General features: G+C 32.9%; 1 protein-coding gene across 1 annotated transcript in view; it reads left to right on the top strand.

Moving 5' to 3' along the window:
• Positions 1 to 18,618, top strand: part of DCDC1 (doublecortin domain containing 1) — a gene marked incomplete at its 3' end in the record, with an annotated part of 485,061 nt that overhangs the window by 121,581 nt on the left and 344,862 nt on the right. Inside the window, 1 exon segment of the mRNA XM_081241118.1 lies at positions 7,858 to 8,024. Within this exon segment, the coding sequence (XP_081097244.1) occupies positions 7,858 to 8,024 (167 nt within the window).

The following is an 18,618-nucleotide window of genomic DNA, read 5'->3' as shown; positions in this document are numbered from 1 at the left end:
GAATTTATCTTTTTAGCTTCTACTTTTTATATCTCTTATTTCTGAGTCTTTGAACTTTTAACACCAAAAATCTTTCTCTAACCCTAATGATTTTCCAAGATCCTAGAAGTTCATTATAAAAAACATTGTAACAAGTATAATTGCCAATGAAAACAGCCTAATTGTTACTACCTGTTATAAAACAATTGTTTACAAAACTCTCCATGTAAAAAGACATGACTCAGCAGAGGTTGGTTTTCTTCCTCCTTAGCGTTTTTAGAAGAGAGGTGGAATAACAGGCAAAAATATACAAAGTGCTTTTTATAGAAGATTCAACTTTTGTGAAACAAACATGGAGAAATGTCAAAAGGGAAACTTCCATTGTAATTACTGTAACTATTAAGACTTTTCAGTCTTTTATCACATTTAAAATATAAAATTTTCATGACATATATATTTTTTACATCCTAAGTAATATTTAAATGTAAGTAATACGTTGACCTAGGATTTACAGCCAAGGAGACTAAAACAGCTTTACCCACATTATCTGACGCCTAGTTCTCTCTGAATTAGGTATGTATGTGCCAGGTATTATTATTACTATTCCTTCTTTTGAGACTGAAAAAAAAAAAAGAAAAAAGATAAAGGATCCAGCTACATTTTTTAGATTATATTAGTTGTGACTTTATAATGTAATAGTAGAATTTTGAGACATTTTACAATTAGCTTGCTTTTGAATGTTACTTATGTATGTAAGTGCTTCATGTATTTGGTGTTGTCCTAGTTTACTATTTTTTTTTTTTTTTTTTTTTTTTTTTTTTTTTTTTTTTTTTTTTTTTTTTTTCTTTTTGCGGTATGCGGGCCTCTCACTGTTGTGGCCTCTCCCGTTGCGGAGCACAGGCTCCGGACGCGCAGGCTCAGCGGCCATGGCTCACGGGCCCAGCCGCTCCGCGGCATATGGGATCCTCCCAGACCGGGGCACGAACCCGTATCCCCTGCATCGGCAGGCGGACTCTCAACCACTGCGCCACCAGGGAGGCCCAGTTTACTATTTTTTTATTGCATCTTTTCCTACTGGGTCAAAAGTTAATTGGTGCCTCAGTTAACACCATTTGGATTAAGCTTTTCTGAATAGTAATAAAAATTAAAAATAATAATGTCTAAAAAGTGTCAGTTATTAACAGCAAGCTATTGTATAATGACATTTCCAGAGGTCTTTACTTCTAATTTTTGTTGATTTTATTTATTAAGTTCCATGCATTGTACTTCCCCAAACTAATTCTAAGATAATATTTTAAATTTTTGTGCAGAGCTTTAAAGTTTACAAAAGCAGGTCATATATTCAATTATTATGTATTGGTATAGACTATAACCACATGAAAATAGATTAGATAGATTATAGTTAATTCTCAACATTTCTTTAAATAACCTTGAAGTTGTACACATATCAGTTCAATTAAGTTATTTTACATTATTACTAAATATCAAATATTTTAGATGCCCAAGAAATTGAGTCCACAAAATACTTGTATTTTCAAAGACACATACACTATTATTTTTCTTGAGGGAAAAAGCAAGACTCAGACAATAGAATCCCAGCTTACTTCTGCTTGTATAAATCAAGTTATTTAAATAAATGAATTGTGTATGCTGACCTGTTCTACCAATGTGCTACTGGGGGTGTATGAAAAAAAGATGTGCATGGTGGTGGAAGTAGAAAGAGGCATAAAGCGTATTGGAAAACTACCAAATGTCCCCTGCAAATGGGCCCTATTCAGAATCAGTAAGCGTATGATGAGTGAAGTGGTTTTGAATATCGCCTTTAGATTCCATGCTGTTACAAGGCCAGCCCTGAACATGGCAACTCTTATTTCCACACACAGTACCTCTTCACTCTCAATTTAACCCCAAAATCTGATGAACCCATTACTCCATACTTGATTTCATGGAACAAGGAGTAGATATAGTTACAAATGATCAATCACAAGCCGTGAACCAAAGCAGCAAGGCATTAACAATTCACACCATTTTGGTCCACTTGCTCAAGCAGAAGATGTGCCAGAATATTTAATGCACAGCTACTTCGTTCAGTTTAAGAAAAGACATGACTCAGGCTGCATTTTCAAAACGGAGGAGACTTCCTAAGATTTCATACTTCCAAGCCCCAATGTCAACCTTCACCCACATATCAGCAATTAAAATAAACAGGTGTTCTGTAAAGGTCACAATGTCTGAATTAAATTTTACCCAGGTAAAAACAGTATGACCTATGAAATTCTTCCCCCCAGTGCATCCCTTTTCTGCTTGATCCTATCATACAAATCAGTGTCGCTTACAACAGTATTCAAACACTGTAGACCCCACAGGCAATATGCCGTCAGTTTAATAGGATCACTGAAAAACTAAAGCAGCTGTGAAAGACTGCTCTAACTATAGCAATCATGTGCTTGTCATTTTGTTCAGTGGAGGAAAAATCCAAATTTGGGTAGGCATCAGTATTTAAGAAAACGACTGCTAAATCTTTTCTCATAAGTACCTTAGGGACAATAGGATTTGACATATAGCATGTAAACAAAAGTACACAGCAGCTGTTAGTTTAGCTTTGTTTGAATAAAAATATACTGATATAAATCAAGCAACATAGGGAACAGTATGCTCTCCAACATTCAATCTTCCCAGTAGACCATGCTTTTGAGTGGTGTCTGCTGGTTGCTCCCGGACTGGGAGCTTTCCAACTACTACCTAAAGCTGGATAAGGAACAGTAAAACATATATACACACCTTGGCACTAGCTCAAACTCCCTCCAGGCCTACTTCCTGGATGGGAAGCCATCAATTCTAAGTATCTTTTAAGAACTCATCTTGTATCATACAGAAAAGATTTTTTAGATCAACTTCATTAAAAAAAAAATTTCAATTGAATCGGTGGGAACTTTCCACATGATGTCCTGCTAACAATAGCTGAGTATTTTTGAGACTTGCGACCTGAAATTTTCTGCCAAAGAGCATATAGAAGTTTCTGTATAGGTAATTATGCTCTGGGCAGTGCCTTTTTTTCGTAGTCGCATGTACTCTGACTGAAATGTGAAAATTACAGTATTACATAAATTATGATTCTGGATACTTAATTGGCATGAATTTTAATTTTTAATTGGAAGCAGGTTATTAAAGCTTTTGATAATTTCCAGTGCTTGAAAAATATATTGATTAAAAAATCCTATTTTTAGCTTTCTACAGTAGATTCAAATGCAGCGTGCCGAGTGTCTCTTTAAATGTCAGGTGTTGCTTTTGGAGAGAGATATACATTCACTAGGTATAGAACTTGACAGGACATTCCAGTCTATATCTTCTTGGTAAGTTCTATTAGGTTTCTCTTTAGAGGAACTTTTGGCTCCTTGTCAAAATTTCTTGTGCTGCACCCATCACGAGTCCAAATAAGTTCCAAGCTTCTTATCAGTGATGAAGTGGTTTTAGTATAAGGTCCTCTTGAAGACTGAACAGTTTGTCTTATGATTAGCTTTTGAACTCATTGTGTTTGGAGTTCTTAGAAGGAATTACCTTTATTATTTAAAATAGCTATTTTGACCTTAATCTAATATTACTGCTCTGTTATTTAAGTTTTATTGTGTGCCTTTTACCACAGTAGCATGATTTAGGATAAAGCACATAAGAATTTTCCAAGACTTTTAAAATACCTAGCTCTGGTCTTCTCCTGGCTAGTTAATGCTTCATTGCCAAATCGTATTATTTTCCTTTTATATTTATTTTCTTCTTTAGTGTTCAAGATAATTTTATAAGGAAAATTAAAACAAAACTATTGTACATAACCTAAATGTGCTTCAAAATTCTGGTATTTATCAAATTTTGATCAAATTTTCATTTGGTCACAGAAAGTTACAGATTCTAAGCGATTGTGTATAGTAGTACTCATGGTCTTAAAACTTACCTAAAAGACTGCGCACAGTATATCCAGAAGTACTGTTTATTTATCCAGTAGACATTTATTGGGCGCTGCTTTTACCAAACTAAAAAACACCATGCCCTCTAACCCCAAAGGTTTTGTGATTTACTGAAGGATGGAAGTGGGAGTGGAGAAGATAAGGATTAATACAAATCAATAAGAGAAAAATAAAATTATAAACAATACTCTGGGAAACATAGAGGATGGAACAATTAATTCTGCCTAAACAACTTGGGATATTTTGGAAGTGACAATTGATATGAGCCTTGAAGGACAAGAATATATTAACAGGTGGAAAGAAAGGGGGAAGACATGCAAGGGAAATAGAACAGCATAAGTGAGAGAAGTATCAGTTGATAGTTATGAAGTTAATATAGCTACTACTTTTAATCATATGATCTATTTACCCATAATGCTCAGTACTAGCTATGTCCAGTAAAGTTACTCCTTTTGGCCACATGATCTATTTACCCAACATCCTCAGTCTTAACTCCAAACCCACTGAAACCATTGGATTAATTTCAATTTGCCCTATAGTCATGACTTGAGAATAAACAAAATGGATAAAAAGCTATCATCCATATAACTTCACCTTTCCAGCGATGGGAGTGATCCCCGTGGAATGATCACATTGGACTGATCTATGCATATTGATAGATTTAAGGAATGATTAATTTCCAAATCATTTATCTAATAAAAATGTTGAGGACTTGCTTACAGGAAATATTGAAATTACAGGAAAGCAAAATTCTGTAAATAAGAGCCAGTGGGTAGAACACCTGTAATAAAGGCCTCAAACACAGAAGAAATGCTATGTGTAGCTATGCACACAAAAATTAAAGAAACATAAGATAATGGGAGCCAGCTAACCTTCTTGAATGAGGCTATATTTCTGAGTAGCAGTTTGAAAGAGAAGCTCATGGTTTACACACAAAATAATATCCCAGGGTTCATTCCCTGGAAAAGACATAATTTTTTCATTGAATGTCTATAATGGGCTTTGCTAGCGCATAGCAACATGTAGGATTATGCTCTTTCCAATGTTGAAAAGTGTCTATTGTCCTTGCTAAATCATTGCCCTTATTTCTTGCACATCTATACGCAGTAGTCTTCTTTAACAGAATGAAGTTTTGCTTCAGAAACAGAAAAAGGAGAACTCTACATAAAAGAGATAAAACCATTGGTTAAGAACACTTGTGAGTTTTTAGTATAGAATATTATGAACATCCACTAAAATGCTTAAAAAATAATTCTCACTCATGTTAAAATTTATGGGTGAGGTTGAAAAGTCAACTGACTTCTCTTTTTTAAAAAATCAATTATTCTATTATATTTCAAAACTATCATCTTAGGCCAAGTCTTTTTTAGGAAGAGTTCTTTAATTTGAACTGATTAATAAGTTTTATTTTTCAAATATATTAAGCTTATTTATACTTCCTTTCTAAGTGCTTAGGCGTATCATTTTCTTATGTTTTCTGTACCTTCCTAGTTAGTGGAAACATTGTTTGTTCTTGGAGTGTGCTTTGTCTTCCTTTTCAAGAAGATCATCAAAGTTACTAGTTTGCAGCTTCCAAAAAGAAAGAGGCTTCTAATCCCTAGTTCAGAGGCTAACCTTTATTAGCGCTCTGTGGTTATAATGAGGACCCTGCTTCCAGCAGGGAGATTCTGGAATACTGAACAGATTATTCAACAAGTTCAGAGCAGATTCTGAAGTCCCTTATAAAACCTGCTTGTGAATACTGCTTTCTTTGCTTTGCTGTTTCTGGTTTCCATAGTATTCCTAATTACATAAATCATGTGGAGCATGGGAGCTGTTTTCCATCCTATATCAACTCTGACACTGCTTGTGTTTTGATATAATTTGTATTTTTTTTCCTAAGCTGTATTTTTTCTTAAATTCTTAAGGAAGGTACAAACCCTAAAAAAGAGTAGAGTTTTGTGTTAGAAAAATCTATGAAATTCTTTTCTGGAATCCTTTGGTCTGGCATAAAGAATTTGAAAGTTACTTTGTGACAAGCATAGATGAATAAAGCTGTAAGACTAGAGAATCTGATAAAATGTCCTTAGGTTTAAATTCAAGATTAAATCTTGGATGTAAATCATTCAAGTTTATTACTTCTCAATTTAGTTAATTTTTTTTCAATTTAACAGCTGTTTATGTGATGCCTTTCCATGTATAAAAACTGTACTAAGTTCAATGAGTGTACTGATGAAAAGTTTACAAATTAAAATTCAACGCATAGTAACACATGAGTGTAGTAGCTAGCTAAAAGCACTGTTGATTCTTAAACTGGGTTTCTTTAGGAAACATTATAAGCAAAATTGATTTACATTATACATTTTTTAAATATTAAAGAGTTATAATTCTAAAAATAAGTTTACTTCTCTTTTTATTTCTTTAGTACTGTATGTGACCTAATATTTTTTAAATGTTTGAGATATCTGTTGTGATAAAACTTATAGAGAATAGCTATTGCTCCAGGAATGTAAGAATAGTTTCGATATGTGAATTTTAGGAATTAGTTTCTCAGTCTGGTGAGTGAATTTCATGCACACATCTGAAGATGTCTAAATAATCACTGGGTCATGATTTCCTTTTAACTTTATTTACAGTAGTCTTAGAAAATCTTAAACTCTATTTCCAATGTTTTCCTTAGTGATGAATACGTTAGAAAGAATTTAAATTGTGCTTTGGTAGAGGGTTGTAGAACTTAGTGCCATAAAATGCATAACTTTTTTACTAAGAACAAAAATCAGCAGAATACCAGTAGCAAAGGCCATTTGCATAACTCAGCCGCTCAGCAGCTCAGCTGAACCTAATTGTAATTCAATTTCCAGATTGCTACGCTAGGCCTCTCTGCATAAAATATGCAACATATAACATAACCAATGACACGGATGTATTTTCTTTGCTGGTGATCTATCTAATTTCTTTTCCAGTAGAAGTATATATTAGAATAAGGTCGCCAAGCCATATAGTTATTTTGTATGTTTATGTTGTGTCACATGTATACACTTAAAGACAAAGTTTTAAAAAAATGACATCCTTTCATTTTTCTGGGTGCCCAAGTGTCCTTATGATTTTAAAAATTTCTTCATTTCTGGCATTTCAGAGGGAAATTAAATCTTGAAAATTGTTAGCTAGCTGCCATGTTATTTGACTATTTTACACTAGAAAGACTTTATAAGCTAATCATGTGAAAAAGTGTATAAACATGTCTGTCAAGTCCATATGGATGTTGCAATACAGGCCCATAGGTAAATATCTTCTGTTTACAAAATGCATACTGGAATAGCATCCCTAAATCTTTGGCTAGTTTATACCCCAGAAGCTTAAAAACAAAAAGGTATGGTAAATGCTTGCTTAAGATTCTCCCCCTTATTTTTAAACAGCCTTGCCACCCTGTTTTATGGGTTATTTAAGTGATGGCAGTGAAAAGACTTGAATAGGATGTCTTATAAAGGTGTGGATTATATTTTATGAATAATTCCCAGATGTGATGTTTTAGGTATATAGACACCTCTACGGGAAGCTATATACAGAAACAACATGGATCATACAATTTTATCAGGACAATGCAAGTAGATTTCAGCAAGGTTGGTTCCAACTCATCTGTGATAAATGAGAAGATAAGGCAATCAGTGCACACCATGACACTCTGTGCAGCTAGTTAGGCACACTTCAGAACTATTCAGGTGTGCTCACAAAGCTTATGAGTCTTGCATGGGGGGTGTCTCAATATAAATACATCCTTTATGGTGGCCACTAGTAATGCAGGAATTGCCTCTTTATGACTTAACCCAGGTCACATATAAATAATAGATGTTAAGAGTTAGCTCTGGTACTGGGGCTGTGTTCCAGGCAGTGTATCTCGTTTGGGTCAAAAGAATTTATTTTCCCTTATTTTCTCGTATAGTTCCTCTGCTTGAAAAATGCCTGCAAAATTCCATCACACCTTTGTGGGGACCAGTTTGGGTCTCTAAGGGAGAAGGTTTCAGCCCCTCAGGAGCTAAGATGTACATCCAAGGAGTTCTTTTGGCCTTGTACCAACGATTAAAGTCTGCAAAAAAATATTATAAACAGGTGAGTCCTCCCTCTTTAAAAACTGCTTTATTGTATGTTTTAAAATGTACTTGGTTGTATAGAGGCAATGATTGGCATCATGTCATAAAAGAACTGCGACATGTATTTCGTGAGCTCAGTGCCCGTTTGGGAGCCAAAATGCTTCTTCTGTAATCTCAAAGCCAACAATAATGGGGCTAATTGTATCTATCTTTTGCTGTGAGATGTTATATGTCTCATCTTTTCTTGCTGCATACTGTGCAAAGCGAAGGCAGCTCCTTATGTGGAAATTCTATAGACAGTTACTTTAAATAAGAAAATGAATAGCTCCTAAAGCATCTGAAGCTTTAAATGTTCACCCTTCTATTTTTTTCTCCAGCATGAAATTAGACTTGCTATTGTAGAAGATGGGCTAAAATATAACCAATCATATTCTGGGAAATGAAATTGTGAATTAACTTCATGTCAAGAGCAACTTATTTCATTTATACTTATTTAACTTGTATGTTTCCAGATCTGAAAGTATAAGAATAGAATTAATGTATTTGAATTTGTTTAAACTAGATTTTGTCCTTTTATTTGTAAGTTTCTATTCCATAACTGTAAGACTGAAAGAGAAAGAGAAAGAGAGGGAGAGAGAGAGAGAGAGAGAGAGTCTGTATGTAATGGGGGAGAAGGGGGTATGTATGTGAAAACTTTGATATTTATGTTACTACTTATAGGGATTTTGATTTATCTTAAAAGTAGAATTCATATTGTAAAGCAGAATGATTGATGCTGTTTATAAAATAAAAATGAAGTTGCCACAATTTTAGAATCCTCTTTGCACTTGATCTTAAGAAGTTAAGCATACATTTTACCACATTAAATAAGGGCTAGGTTTTACATTTCTAACTGGGAGTTTCCAGTTTAGAACAGGGCTCATTATCTCAGACCACAGGCTGCTGAAAAATGAATATTTTGAAAGCATCATACTATTATTCTCTGTATGCAGGGGGAGGGGAGGTGGGAATGGGATTCAGTCTCAGTGTTCACACAGCACCTCCTGCTGTCTGGTTAGGAAAAGAACAACTTGTATTGACTAGAAGAAATTCTTGAACTAAGGTATCCAGAACTAGCAAGAAACATCTCCCCGTGAGAAACTTTCATTCTCAAAAAGTGGTTAGTTTCCAAGTTAATTATGTCAGTGTATCCAGAAATGGGATTATTATCATAGATAAGGCTATTTATAATAATATATATGAAAAAATAAAAATCCAAACTTATTCTTAATATTCTTTATTAAGCTAATATCATATATAAAAACTGGTGTAAAACATATCTTTTTGTATTCAGATTAAGTTATTTTAACAGAAATATTTAACTTTTAGGATACAATGATATTATACTATGCATTATGACCAATTTAATTACAGTCATTTATTTGGTATTAAATGGCTTGATTCTACTAATTTGACAGTTTAAAATTATTTTATGTTAAGAAAACATGAGATGATTCTCCAATGCAAGAAAAGCATTGTTTAAATCAAATCTAAAAAAACTTGAACAATTTAAATCAAATCTAAAAAAAAGAAACATAAGTTTCATTTAAAGTGAGGGTGTTAGAGATAATAAGTAGCTCAGAAAGTAGTTGTAGCATGTTTGGTTTTTCTTCCATTGTTCTAAACATTTAAAAGTTTAAATAGATATAAACAATTGTACTGGACTGAAAAGTTCCTTGTATTGTGAGAAGAAAATGCTTTAAGAATTACTGCTTTGGTTTAAAAATTTTCTTTATGACTCAAAATTGATGAGAAATACATCTTATTAAAAGAAATATTAAATGTAAATGTGAAGAAAATTAACATTTTTAGCATCTCTGAATGTCTGAGCATATGATTGTCTATATCATCAACATTATGACTTTCAACATTATGCCAAATTTAGGAATATTTTAGGAATCTAGGCTCTTTGCCATTTCTAACTAAACCTTTTTATTTTGCTCACTTATAATAACTTAAAGTTTTTCACTCAACAGTTTTAATATGATACTTGGTTAAGTTTTATTTTAAAATACAAAATTGAAGGAAAAAAAAGAAATTTGCCTATTATGCATTTCCATGCAAATTCCTATTTCTTTTAGGTATGCCCAATTATATGTATTCTTGAGTCTCTTTTCTTTTGTATTGTTATATCATGACAATTTAAAATTATCTGCAATGTTCATAAAAGTCACTGAAGTTGTACCATTATTGGGTCATCAGTGGTTAAGTGTTAATCCTGGAAGTAGCTTTATTTGTGAATAAGATTTCTTAGCAAATATTCCTCTTAGCATTAATGAACTTTATTTGAACTGCATTTACTTCATTTGACCTTAGGGATAGCCTTTTCTGTTTAGTTTTATATAAGATTGTGTTTGGTAAAATGGAGATGGATGATAATTTCTATTTCCTTAACAAACCTAAGCTTATAAATTATAGAATTATATGGCCTCTTGATATCATTTCCATTTATGCCACTTCTGAGATCATATATAAAGACAGCAACATTGTTTTACTAGGATTCTGTCCAAAGATTGTAAACTTTAAATTGATGTTTTGGAATTCCCCAAGGAAATTTCTTTTAAATAAATTGTGATAACAGAGCTTTAAAAGAAGTCAGAACTACCGGTTTTATGTTTACAAACTTACTCACTATTCACTTTTTAACTTTAACTTGTCTATTACAAGCATACAACTGAATTAAGCCCACTACATTAATATGGTCTTAAAAATATACTGATTCGTGTACATAAAATGAGATATTATATTTAGGACAGCATAAAGTCACTTAGTCTTACATTTATCACATTTAGTTCCTTAAAAGTGGAAACATTTTAGAAATTGCTCAGAGCTAAGCAGAATCTATTTAATTGGTAATCTTTGAAGTCATGTAAATGCTTTCCTATGAAATGCAGTTAACACTTTCAGCGACAGGGCCGTTCCATCTCATTAGCATTCTTGTTATGTGGTGGTGCTGATGGTGGGGTGTTGAAGTAGGAATGCCATTGTGTGGAGTTCCAGTGTTTGGGGACAAACACTGCTGTGGAGGGAACGTGTGAAAAGGCCACAGTCCTGTCAGTGAATGAGGAAGGCTGTGCTTTCTGTGTGCTTCAAGCAGGGAAGCTGTCATTCATAGGCCTAACACAGCTAAACAGAGGCCAAAACACAACCCTGCACTACCTTTTAAAATGATATTAGTGATTTTTAAACATGATCTTCTTTATTTATGATCCTCCATAGAGCTTTTAGTCGCTGTCAGTAAACAAAATATATGTCAGTCTGTTCAGCAACACTGTAGAGATCCGTAAAAGTCCATGGAGCTGTGCCAGGAGGCCATATAAATAATGATTTGGAACGGCTGATCTTAAGTACGAACCTGATTTTTGAGAAATAGATATTTCTGGAAATGTCTTCCCAATTTTGATACTCCTTTGAATTTTTTCCCCCAAGCAACAAAATTCCTAGAGACTTTTACATAGTGAAGGCATAGCACTCTTCTTTTAAAATACAGTTTTTAAAAGAACTCATAAACACACAGTTTTGATCCTTTAAATTGGTTCACAGTGTGGTTTAACAGTTGTTGTCGTTTGCGTAGTCATTTCTGAAATTCAGGGAGACACAAAGGAAATGAGTATCTAACTATAATATCTTAACAACCATCATCTTAATTATGAAGAAAATTGTAGTCCCTGTGGTAGTTAAGACATGAAAAAATTTGAAGGAGTGTTTAGTACTACTCCTAATTTTCAGCCCTTTTGAAAGAAATGATCAACTTTGAAATTAAATTTTAGCTTGTTTGACAGCTTTAAAAAATAGAAAAATATCCTTAAATATTTCTTAAACTCTTGGGATATTTCTAAACTTTGGCAGTATATTGAAAAAAATGACAATTTCTATTTATGTCTGAAACTGCAGGGAAATGTTTTATTTCTGTAACTTTAATTTGGAAATAGGTACTTGGGCTATTTGTAATAGGTCATTACTTAATGAAGTTTGTTGAAAATTGTAATATTCTTCCTGAGTGATTTTTTGGGGTGTATATGGCTCTTTTTGTTTAGTAATTTAAGCAAGGTACTTTTTTGAATGCTATTATATTCTAATGTTCCATATTTGATGAGTTAGGTTTAAAAATCTCAGACACTAAGTTTCTATTTCAAAGATTAGGTTTCACTTTTTAAACTGGAACTGTACTGTAACTTTATTGTGTGGGCATATAATTAGATGAGGAAATGACCATCCAACATCAGCATATATTGGTTTTGCAGTTTAAAACTGAAATATATTTTATTATTACATTAGACTAACTTCTACCAAAGCACTTACAGTTTGTTAAAAGAATTCCTAAGTTAATGTTGGTTCACTTTACCTACACTTTTCAATAAGTTTGGTACTTAGATATAAAAGCAATAATAATAATATAATTCTATTCAGAATAAATTCCGTTCAAAATGTGCTTGAATTATATTTAGTGCTGACAGAATTTGTTTTTTGCAAAAAGTATCTTTAAGGAATCTAATATTTTAATTTCCCATAAAAGAAGTGTTGAGAGTTTGTCTTTTCAGATCTGTGTTGTAGGTCAATCAAAATCATTTATTGGTCCTAATATTATTGAAGGAAAAACCGTTTCTATTTCATTCTCTATATATGCTTTTTTCTTAGTATACCAGCTGCTTTTTTTCTAGCTTTATTGAGAAATAATTGACATATAACATTGTGTAAGCTCAAGGTATCCAATGTGATTATTTTATACACTTATATATTGTGACATGATCACTGCAGTAGGATTCGTTAACACCTCTGTCACCTCACATAATTAACATTTTTTTTTTTTGCGGTGAAAACATTCAAGATCTACTCTCTTAGCAACTTTTCAATATATAATACAATACTGTTAACTGTGGTCACTTGCTATACATCAGATCCCCATTTATCTATATATTAAAAATTGAGCTCTTTTCTTGATTTAGCCTTCCTGGAGCAATACCCAAAATATTCCAGTTTTGAACTTCTTGATGTCCTTTGAAACCTTGGAACAAAGTCTGTAATATATAAACATAATTTACTATTAAAAACATTCAAACAATGTTATAGATGTTTCAAGACGAAAACTACTACTGAACGTTCTGATAGGTAATTTTTTAGAATATTAGGTTGTGTATAGATTTGAGTGATGTTGCTTTTTTTCCCCCCTAAAACCAAGCTGCATTCTAGTTACTTGAAGTATTTTAAGACCTTAAACTTGTGTCTTTTTCTAAGTGTCATGCTTTGAGAAGGCCTAACATCAGTTAAATGAAGTGAAAATTGCATTCTTGTCTTGATAGAGATGAAAATGGATTTCTGGTCATGAAATAGATGTAGTTGTCACTTTTTAAAAAAGGTGTCAGCAGTTTGCTTCAGCGAGTAAGGTGCAATTCAGTATGGCAGTAAACTTGTGATCTGAGCAATCAATAAAATGCTTCAATAACTTCTGCTTCATTACACTTATAATAAGAGGCTATAGATCCATGGCACATAAAATGTTGATAAAGAGAATATGTGGGGACCGACTATGACCATTTACTTGAAAGTACAGTAAGTGCAATATTGCCACCTAGAGTTTGGGCATAGGTAATTATTGCAGAGAGGGAGAAAAAACTGACAATGGGATAAAAAAGAAATGATATTGAAATATTGTTTATTTTCCATCCTTTATCCATGACACATTTATCTTCATGGAACATTTCATTTGATTCTCCATAAAACAGTTCAGCTCAGGAAAAAATTTTCAAATCTGTATTTTTTTCTAATTTTCTTAGAATTACACTACCAAATGTTAAATATGTATTTGTGGTTCAAAATTGAACTTTTTTTTTAACCATGAAAACTCTGTATTAAATAACTCACTTTGGAAAAAAATTAGACTTAAAGATTGTCCATTTTTACAAGATAATTCAATTATATAAAAACAACTTTATTGACATCTCAGTTGGATACCTTTCAATTAAAAATATTATCTTTTTTAATATTAAACACTCCTTCAAAAATTAAGAGCCAACTTAGTGAATAGTGGAATTTAAAAATAACTATATAAGAAACTAGACTTTCCTGCTTATGTGATTTTGAACATTTTAATTAACTGTAAGTTCCATTTGTGGATTGTTTAAAATACGTCTTCATCTTTACATAAACACTTTAAAAAATACTAGTTATCTCTTTATTTTTCTTGATTAATTAAATGATTATTTAATTTTATAATATTTTTTGAATGAGCTAATATGGAAAATACATTTTGAACCTAAGCATTACTGAGGTCTTTCTCCCTCTGAACTGGTGACTGAAAATGCCTATTGCATAATAGAAAAATTTTTTAAATCTGCATTTAAGTGTTTTATGATACTTAATGTAAAGCAAACAATATAGGTATTGATGGCTTAATAAGGAAAGTTAATCTGGAAAGGTTATTATTTTTATTCTCCCATTTATTTTTCAATTTGTATAGATAAGTTTTATAAGTTTATAGACCTTGGCCTTCACATTTCCATAAGAAAATAATTTGACATTAATATATTAGTAATGCATTTTTCTAATATTATACTATTTAGGTATTTTTTGTTCTCATACATCTATGTGTGAATGGCTTCTATAATTGTAAAAAGTGGAAATGATTGTAACATTAATTTATTTTCCTTTTCTGATCAAAGTTTTATCCTCAAACATCCTAATATTATATTATCTCAACTTACATTTAATTTAAGACAACTCGTTAGATGAAGAGCTCTTATTTTGAGATTTTAATCGTATTGAGTAGAAAATGTTGCATCTTAAAACCTCTAAATAAGTATAGAATTTTTCTGGTAAAGTAAGTGAAAGTAGACCTGACAAATTTTCTTTTAAAATACTCAACCACCTAAAGGTATTATTGCCTATGACTCTTTTGAAATGAGAATAAATTTTACAGAGTTACAGCAGCAAAGTGAAAGAGTGTGTTTGATAGATTCCCTGAACAGTTTCAACACCCACAGGTATTATTTGTAAGAAAACAATCATGCGGAGTCTTCAGCTGGTTAGAGAGGGCACAGCATTCTATCTTCACCTGACATCCTATCTGTTCCGTCAACATCCTGGGCCCCCTGCCTGCCGCCCCCTCCTCGCAAAACAATAATGCTCTCTGAGAGGTTTGTGTGAATGGACAAGAATATGATTTTTTTTTTCCCTTGAAGAGCTAAAACAGTATTGAAGGCATATTCTTAGGGGGAGGAAAAACAACTGCCGAGGATTGACTAGTATTTTCTATTCTAATTGATCAATGTTGTGAGTAATTGATAGTTAAAGTCTTTGATTATTAAGTCTGACTACTGATTAATGAAAGGGAGACTCTTAAGTGTAAACATTTTGGAAATAGCTGCTTTATTTTATTAAGAGAAATGTGGTTTTCTCTCACCTGTTTTTAATAGCATAGCTTGAATAAATGTCAATCGTAACTACATATTGCTGATTTTCAAATAATATAATTCATTATTTGCTTATATTTTATGTATGTAACAGCAGATGGAAATGAGTATAACATTAAGTTACTACTCTCTTCAGTCAAATTTTCTCATTAATTATGTCAGAAAAACAATTTTACATAATTTCCTAAAAAATAATTAGCATCCTGTTACATTTAAGATTTCAAGTTCCTAAACAGAGCCAATCATGCATGGAAAAAGAATAGGGTAAGAGTCCATTCATCAGCACTCAGTATATGTCACTGGGAAGTAAATGTTGAAAGTATCAGAGAACAGAGTGATAGCATAAATAAAAGGCACTAGAAAGGTCCTAGTCTTCAGGCTTGGCAAGCCACAGGTGAGTTATATCTTCTAAAGCCATACTGCCCAATACACTATCCCCATGTGGTTTCACAATTTAAATTAATTTTAAGTAAATAAAATAAAAAATTAAATAAAATTTAAAAATCCTGATTATACTTCTGGCCCTGGATTCCACATTCTATGAGTAACAAAAAAACAAAGGATCTTTTATCATCTGGTTTTAATTTGGCATTGGGTAGATAAGGTAACCTAGTCTTCACAAAACAAAATAAATTGTGAAACACACACACACACACACACACACACACACACACACCCCTAGGGCACAGTGTATTCACCATCCAACCACCAGATGGACACCTTTAGGGGTTGCAGTGTCTCTCAGGATCCCTATCAATAAACTATATAGCAAGGTGTCCTTAAGGACTATCATTCTGGCAGTCACTGAATTAATCTTGTCTTGTTTGGTGCAAAGATTCCCTTTCCTCCTCCCCAAAAAATAGAGAGGCAAAGAAGACAGACTCAAATGATAAAGTGTTGAATACTCCTTAGGAGCTCAGTCTGTGTGTTAGCCAGTGTTAAAGATACAGGAGAACTATCGCAGACCTTGCCCTTAGGAAGCTTACATTCTTGTTCTGGAGATAAAACATACCCACATGAAACTATTAGGAAATATGCTTATAAGTATATAATTAAGTGCTAAAAAATATGGTATAGATTCTATGTTATATGTGAACTTAAATAAAAGAAAGGTAAAACGTAGAATAAAAGCATTTTAAGGCCGAAATGAACTTTGGAGGCCATCTAGTACAGTCCTCTCGTCTTATAGATAATAATAAGAGTAACAGCATTAATAATACTTACCTCATTGTGTTGTTGTGAGAATTAAATAGTTAATGTATATAAAACTCTTAACGTAGTACCTAGGACATAGTAAGTGGCCAGTACGTGTTAGCTACCATCATTCATCATCCATCTTAATTATTAATTTTTTCTGCTTTACTGAGGTATAACTGACAAATAAAAGTATAAGATATTTAAAGTCTACATTGTGTTGATTTGACATATATATATTGTGAAAGAATTTTCACCATCTAGTTAACATGTACATCACCTTGTATATATATATATATGCATATTTATATGTATGTGAGAACATTTAAGTTCAACTCTTTGAGCAAATTTCAATTACATAATACAGTGTTATCAGCTATAGTCACCATGTTTTACATTAGATCCTCAGACCTTATTCATCTTATAGCTGAAAGTTTGTACTCTCTTACCAACCTCTCCCTACCCCCAGCCCCTGGCACCCACTTTTACATTCTTTGTTTCTATGAGTTTGACTTTTTAGATTCAGCATATAAGTGATACCTTTATTATTAATGTTGTAGATAAGGCAATTGAGGTAGAGTTGTAATGGGACTAGAGCCCCACCACTGCTGTTAGAGTAGGTAAGGTATGCTTCAATAACTGAAATATGGGGGGGGGGTTCAAAAAGAGACTCATACAGGCAATGGCATGAAGTTGGGAGTAAGGTATTATTTTCAAACAGGTTATACTTGGTACAAAAAAGGTTATTGGTGGCCTTTGAAAGATGATGAAACCTTAGAGTGAATAGGGTTAAAGAAAGAACTGATGTTGAAGAAATAGGGCAGTGGGTATAGATAAGACTTCTCAGACGTTGGGGTTGGTCCATATTTTTTTGAGGCTCACAGTATATTAAATAATTTTAAAATGTCAAAACAAGATTTTAAAACCATTGGATGTATTTTACATGACTACATTTAAAATGAACTCTATCAACAACTCCTCCCTAATAAGACATAATTGTTCTATTTTTTTGTATTACAAGATTCATAAAAATATTAATTCATAATCCATATAGGTAGCTTGGTCTGGTGATGGGACAAAAATTTTATAACAGCTGTCTCTTTGGTTGACTCTGTCACTGTATCTCTTTGACTGTATGTATAATGTTATTAGGAGGTAAGGAAAAAGGCTAAATTTGTGGCCTGTTTAGAGTATAAGACTGAGGACAAAAGCCTTCCTCAGCCTCAGGATTGAAGCATCTGAGATCTTGGAATGGTTGAGGACTGTAGATGGGGAATGAAAGTCACTTAGTTTGGAAACCATACGCTAGAGTTTACTTTAGGAAGGAGATACATGTTTCAAGAAAGCAAATTCACACACACTTTAGACAAGGTATGGAAAAAAGTATTTAAAAATTTTTGTCTAAATCTGATTTGACCTTTCACAACAAGGTACCACTCATGGTAGTCGGGGAAAGGTAAAAACTAAATTTGGTTGAGGCCAGATAATTTAATTCTTTTAGATAACGCCCACCCTTTTGGCTAAAGGGGCTCAGATACTCATATTTCTGCCTTCTGTGTTCCTTCCCAGAAGGGTTTATTGGGGGAGGGGGGGTTAAGTCACAACTGGTATTGTTTCTCTGCAGGTACACATAGACCAAAAAGGGGTAGTTTTAAGGAATGACTGACTAGATGCTCAACTTTCATATGTACTTTGTACTAAAATTATCCTCCCTGAGAATGTGCCTGCAGCAGAGGTGCATGCCACTTCTCCTTTCCCATCTTCCATCATCCTTAGGCAAAGCACACCTCTCCCTTATCCTGAATCTACTCTGGTGCTTCACCCCAGAGTGTAAAAACCTCCAGGATATCAAACAGAGGGACATTTTGAAATGTTGGTGCCATAAACTTCTTGTAGGGCTCTGAACCTTTCCTTGTTATAAAAGTGTTTCTGTTAAAGTAGAAATGGGATAGAAATATATGAAGTTGATGA

Source organism: Mesoplodon bidens, assembly GCF_964165515.1.
Source record: "Mesoplodon bidens genome assembly, chromosome: 7".
In the NCBI taxonomy this organism is placed as follows: Eukaryota; Metazoa; Chordata; class Mammalia; order Artiodactyla; family Ziphiidae; genus Mesoplodon; species Mesoplodon bidens.
The sequence above is the reverse complement of the archived record's forward strand: the minus strand, read 5'-3'. Positions and strand labels throughout refer to the sequence as shown.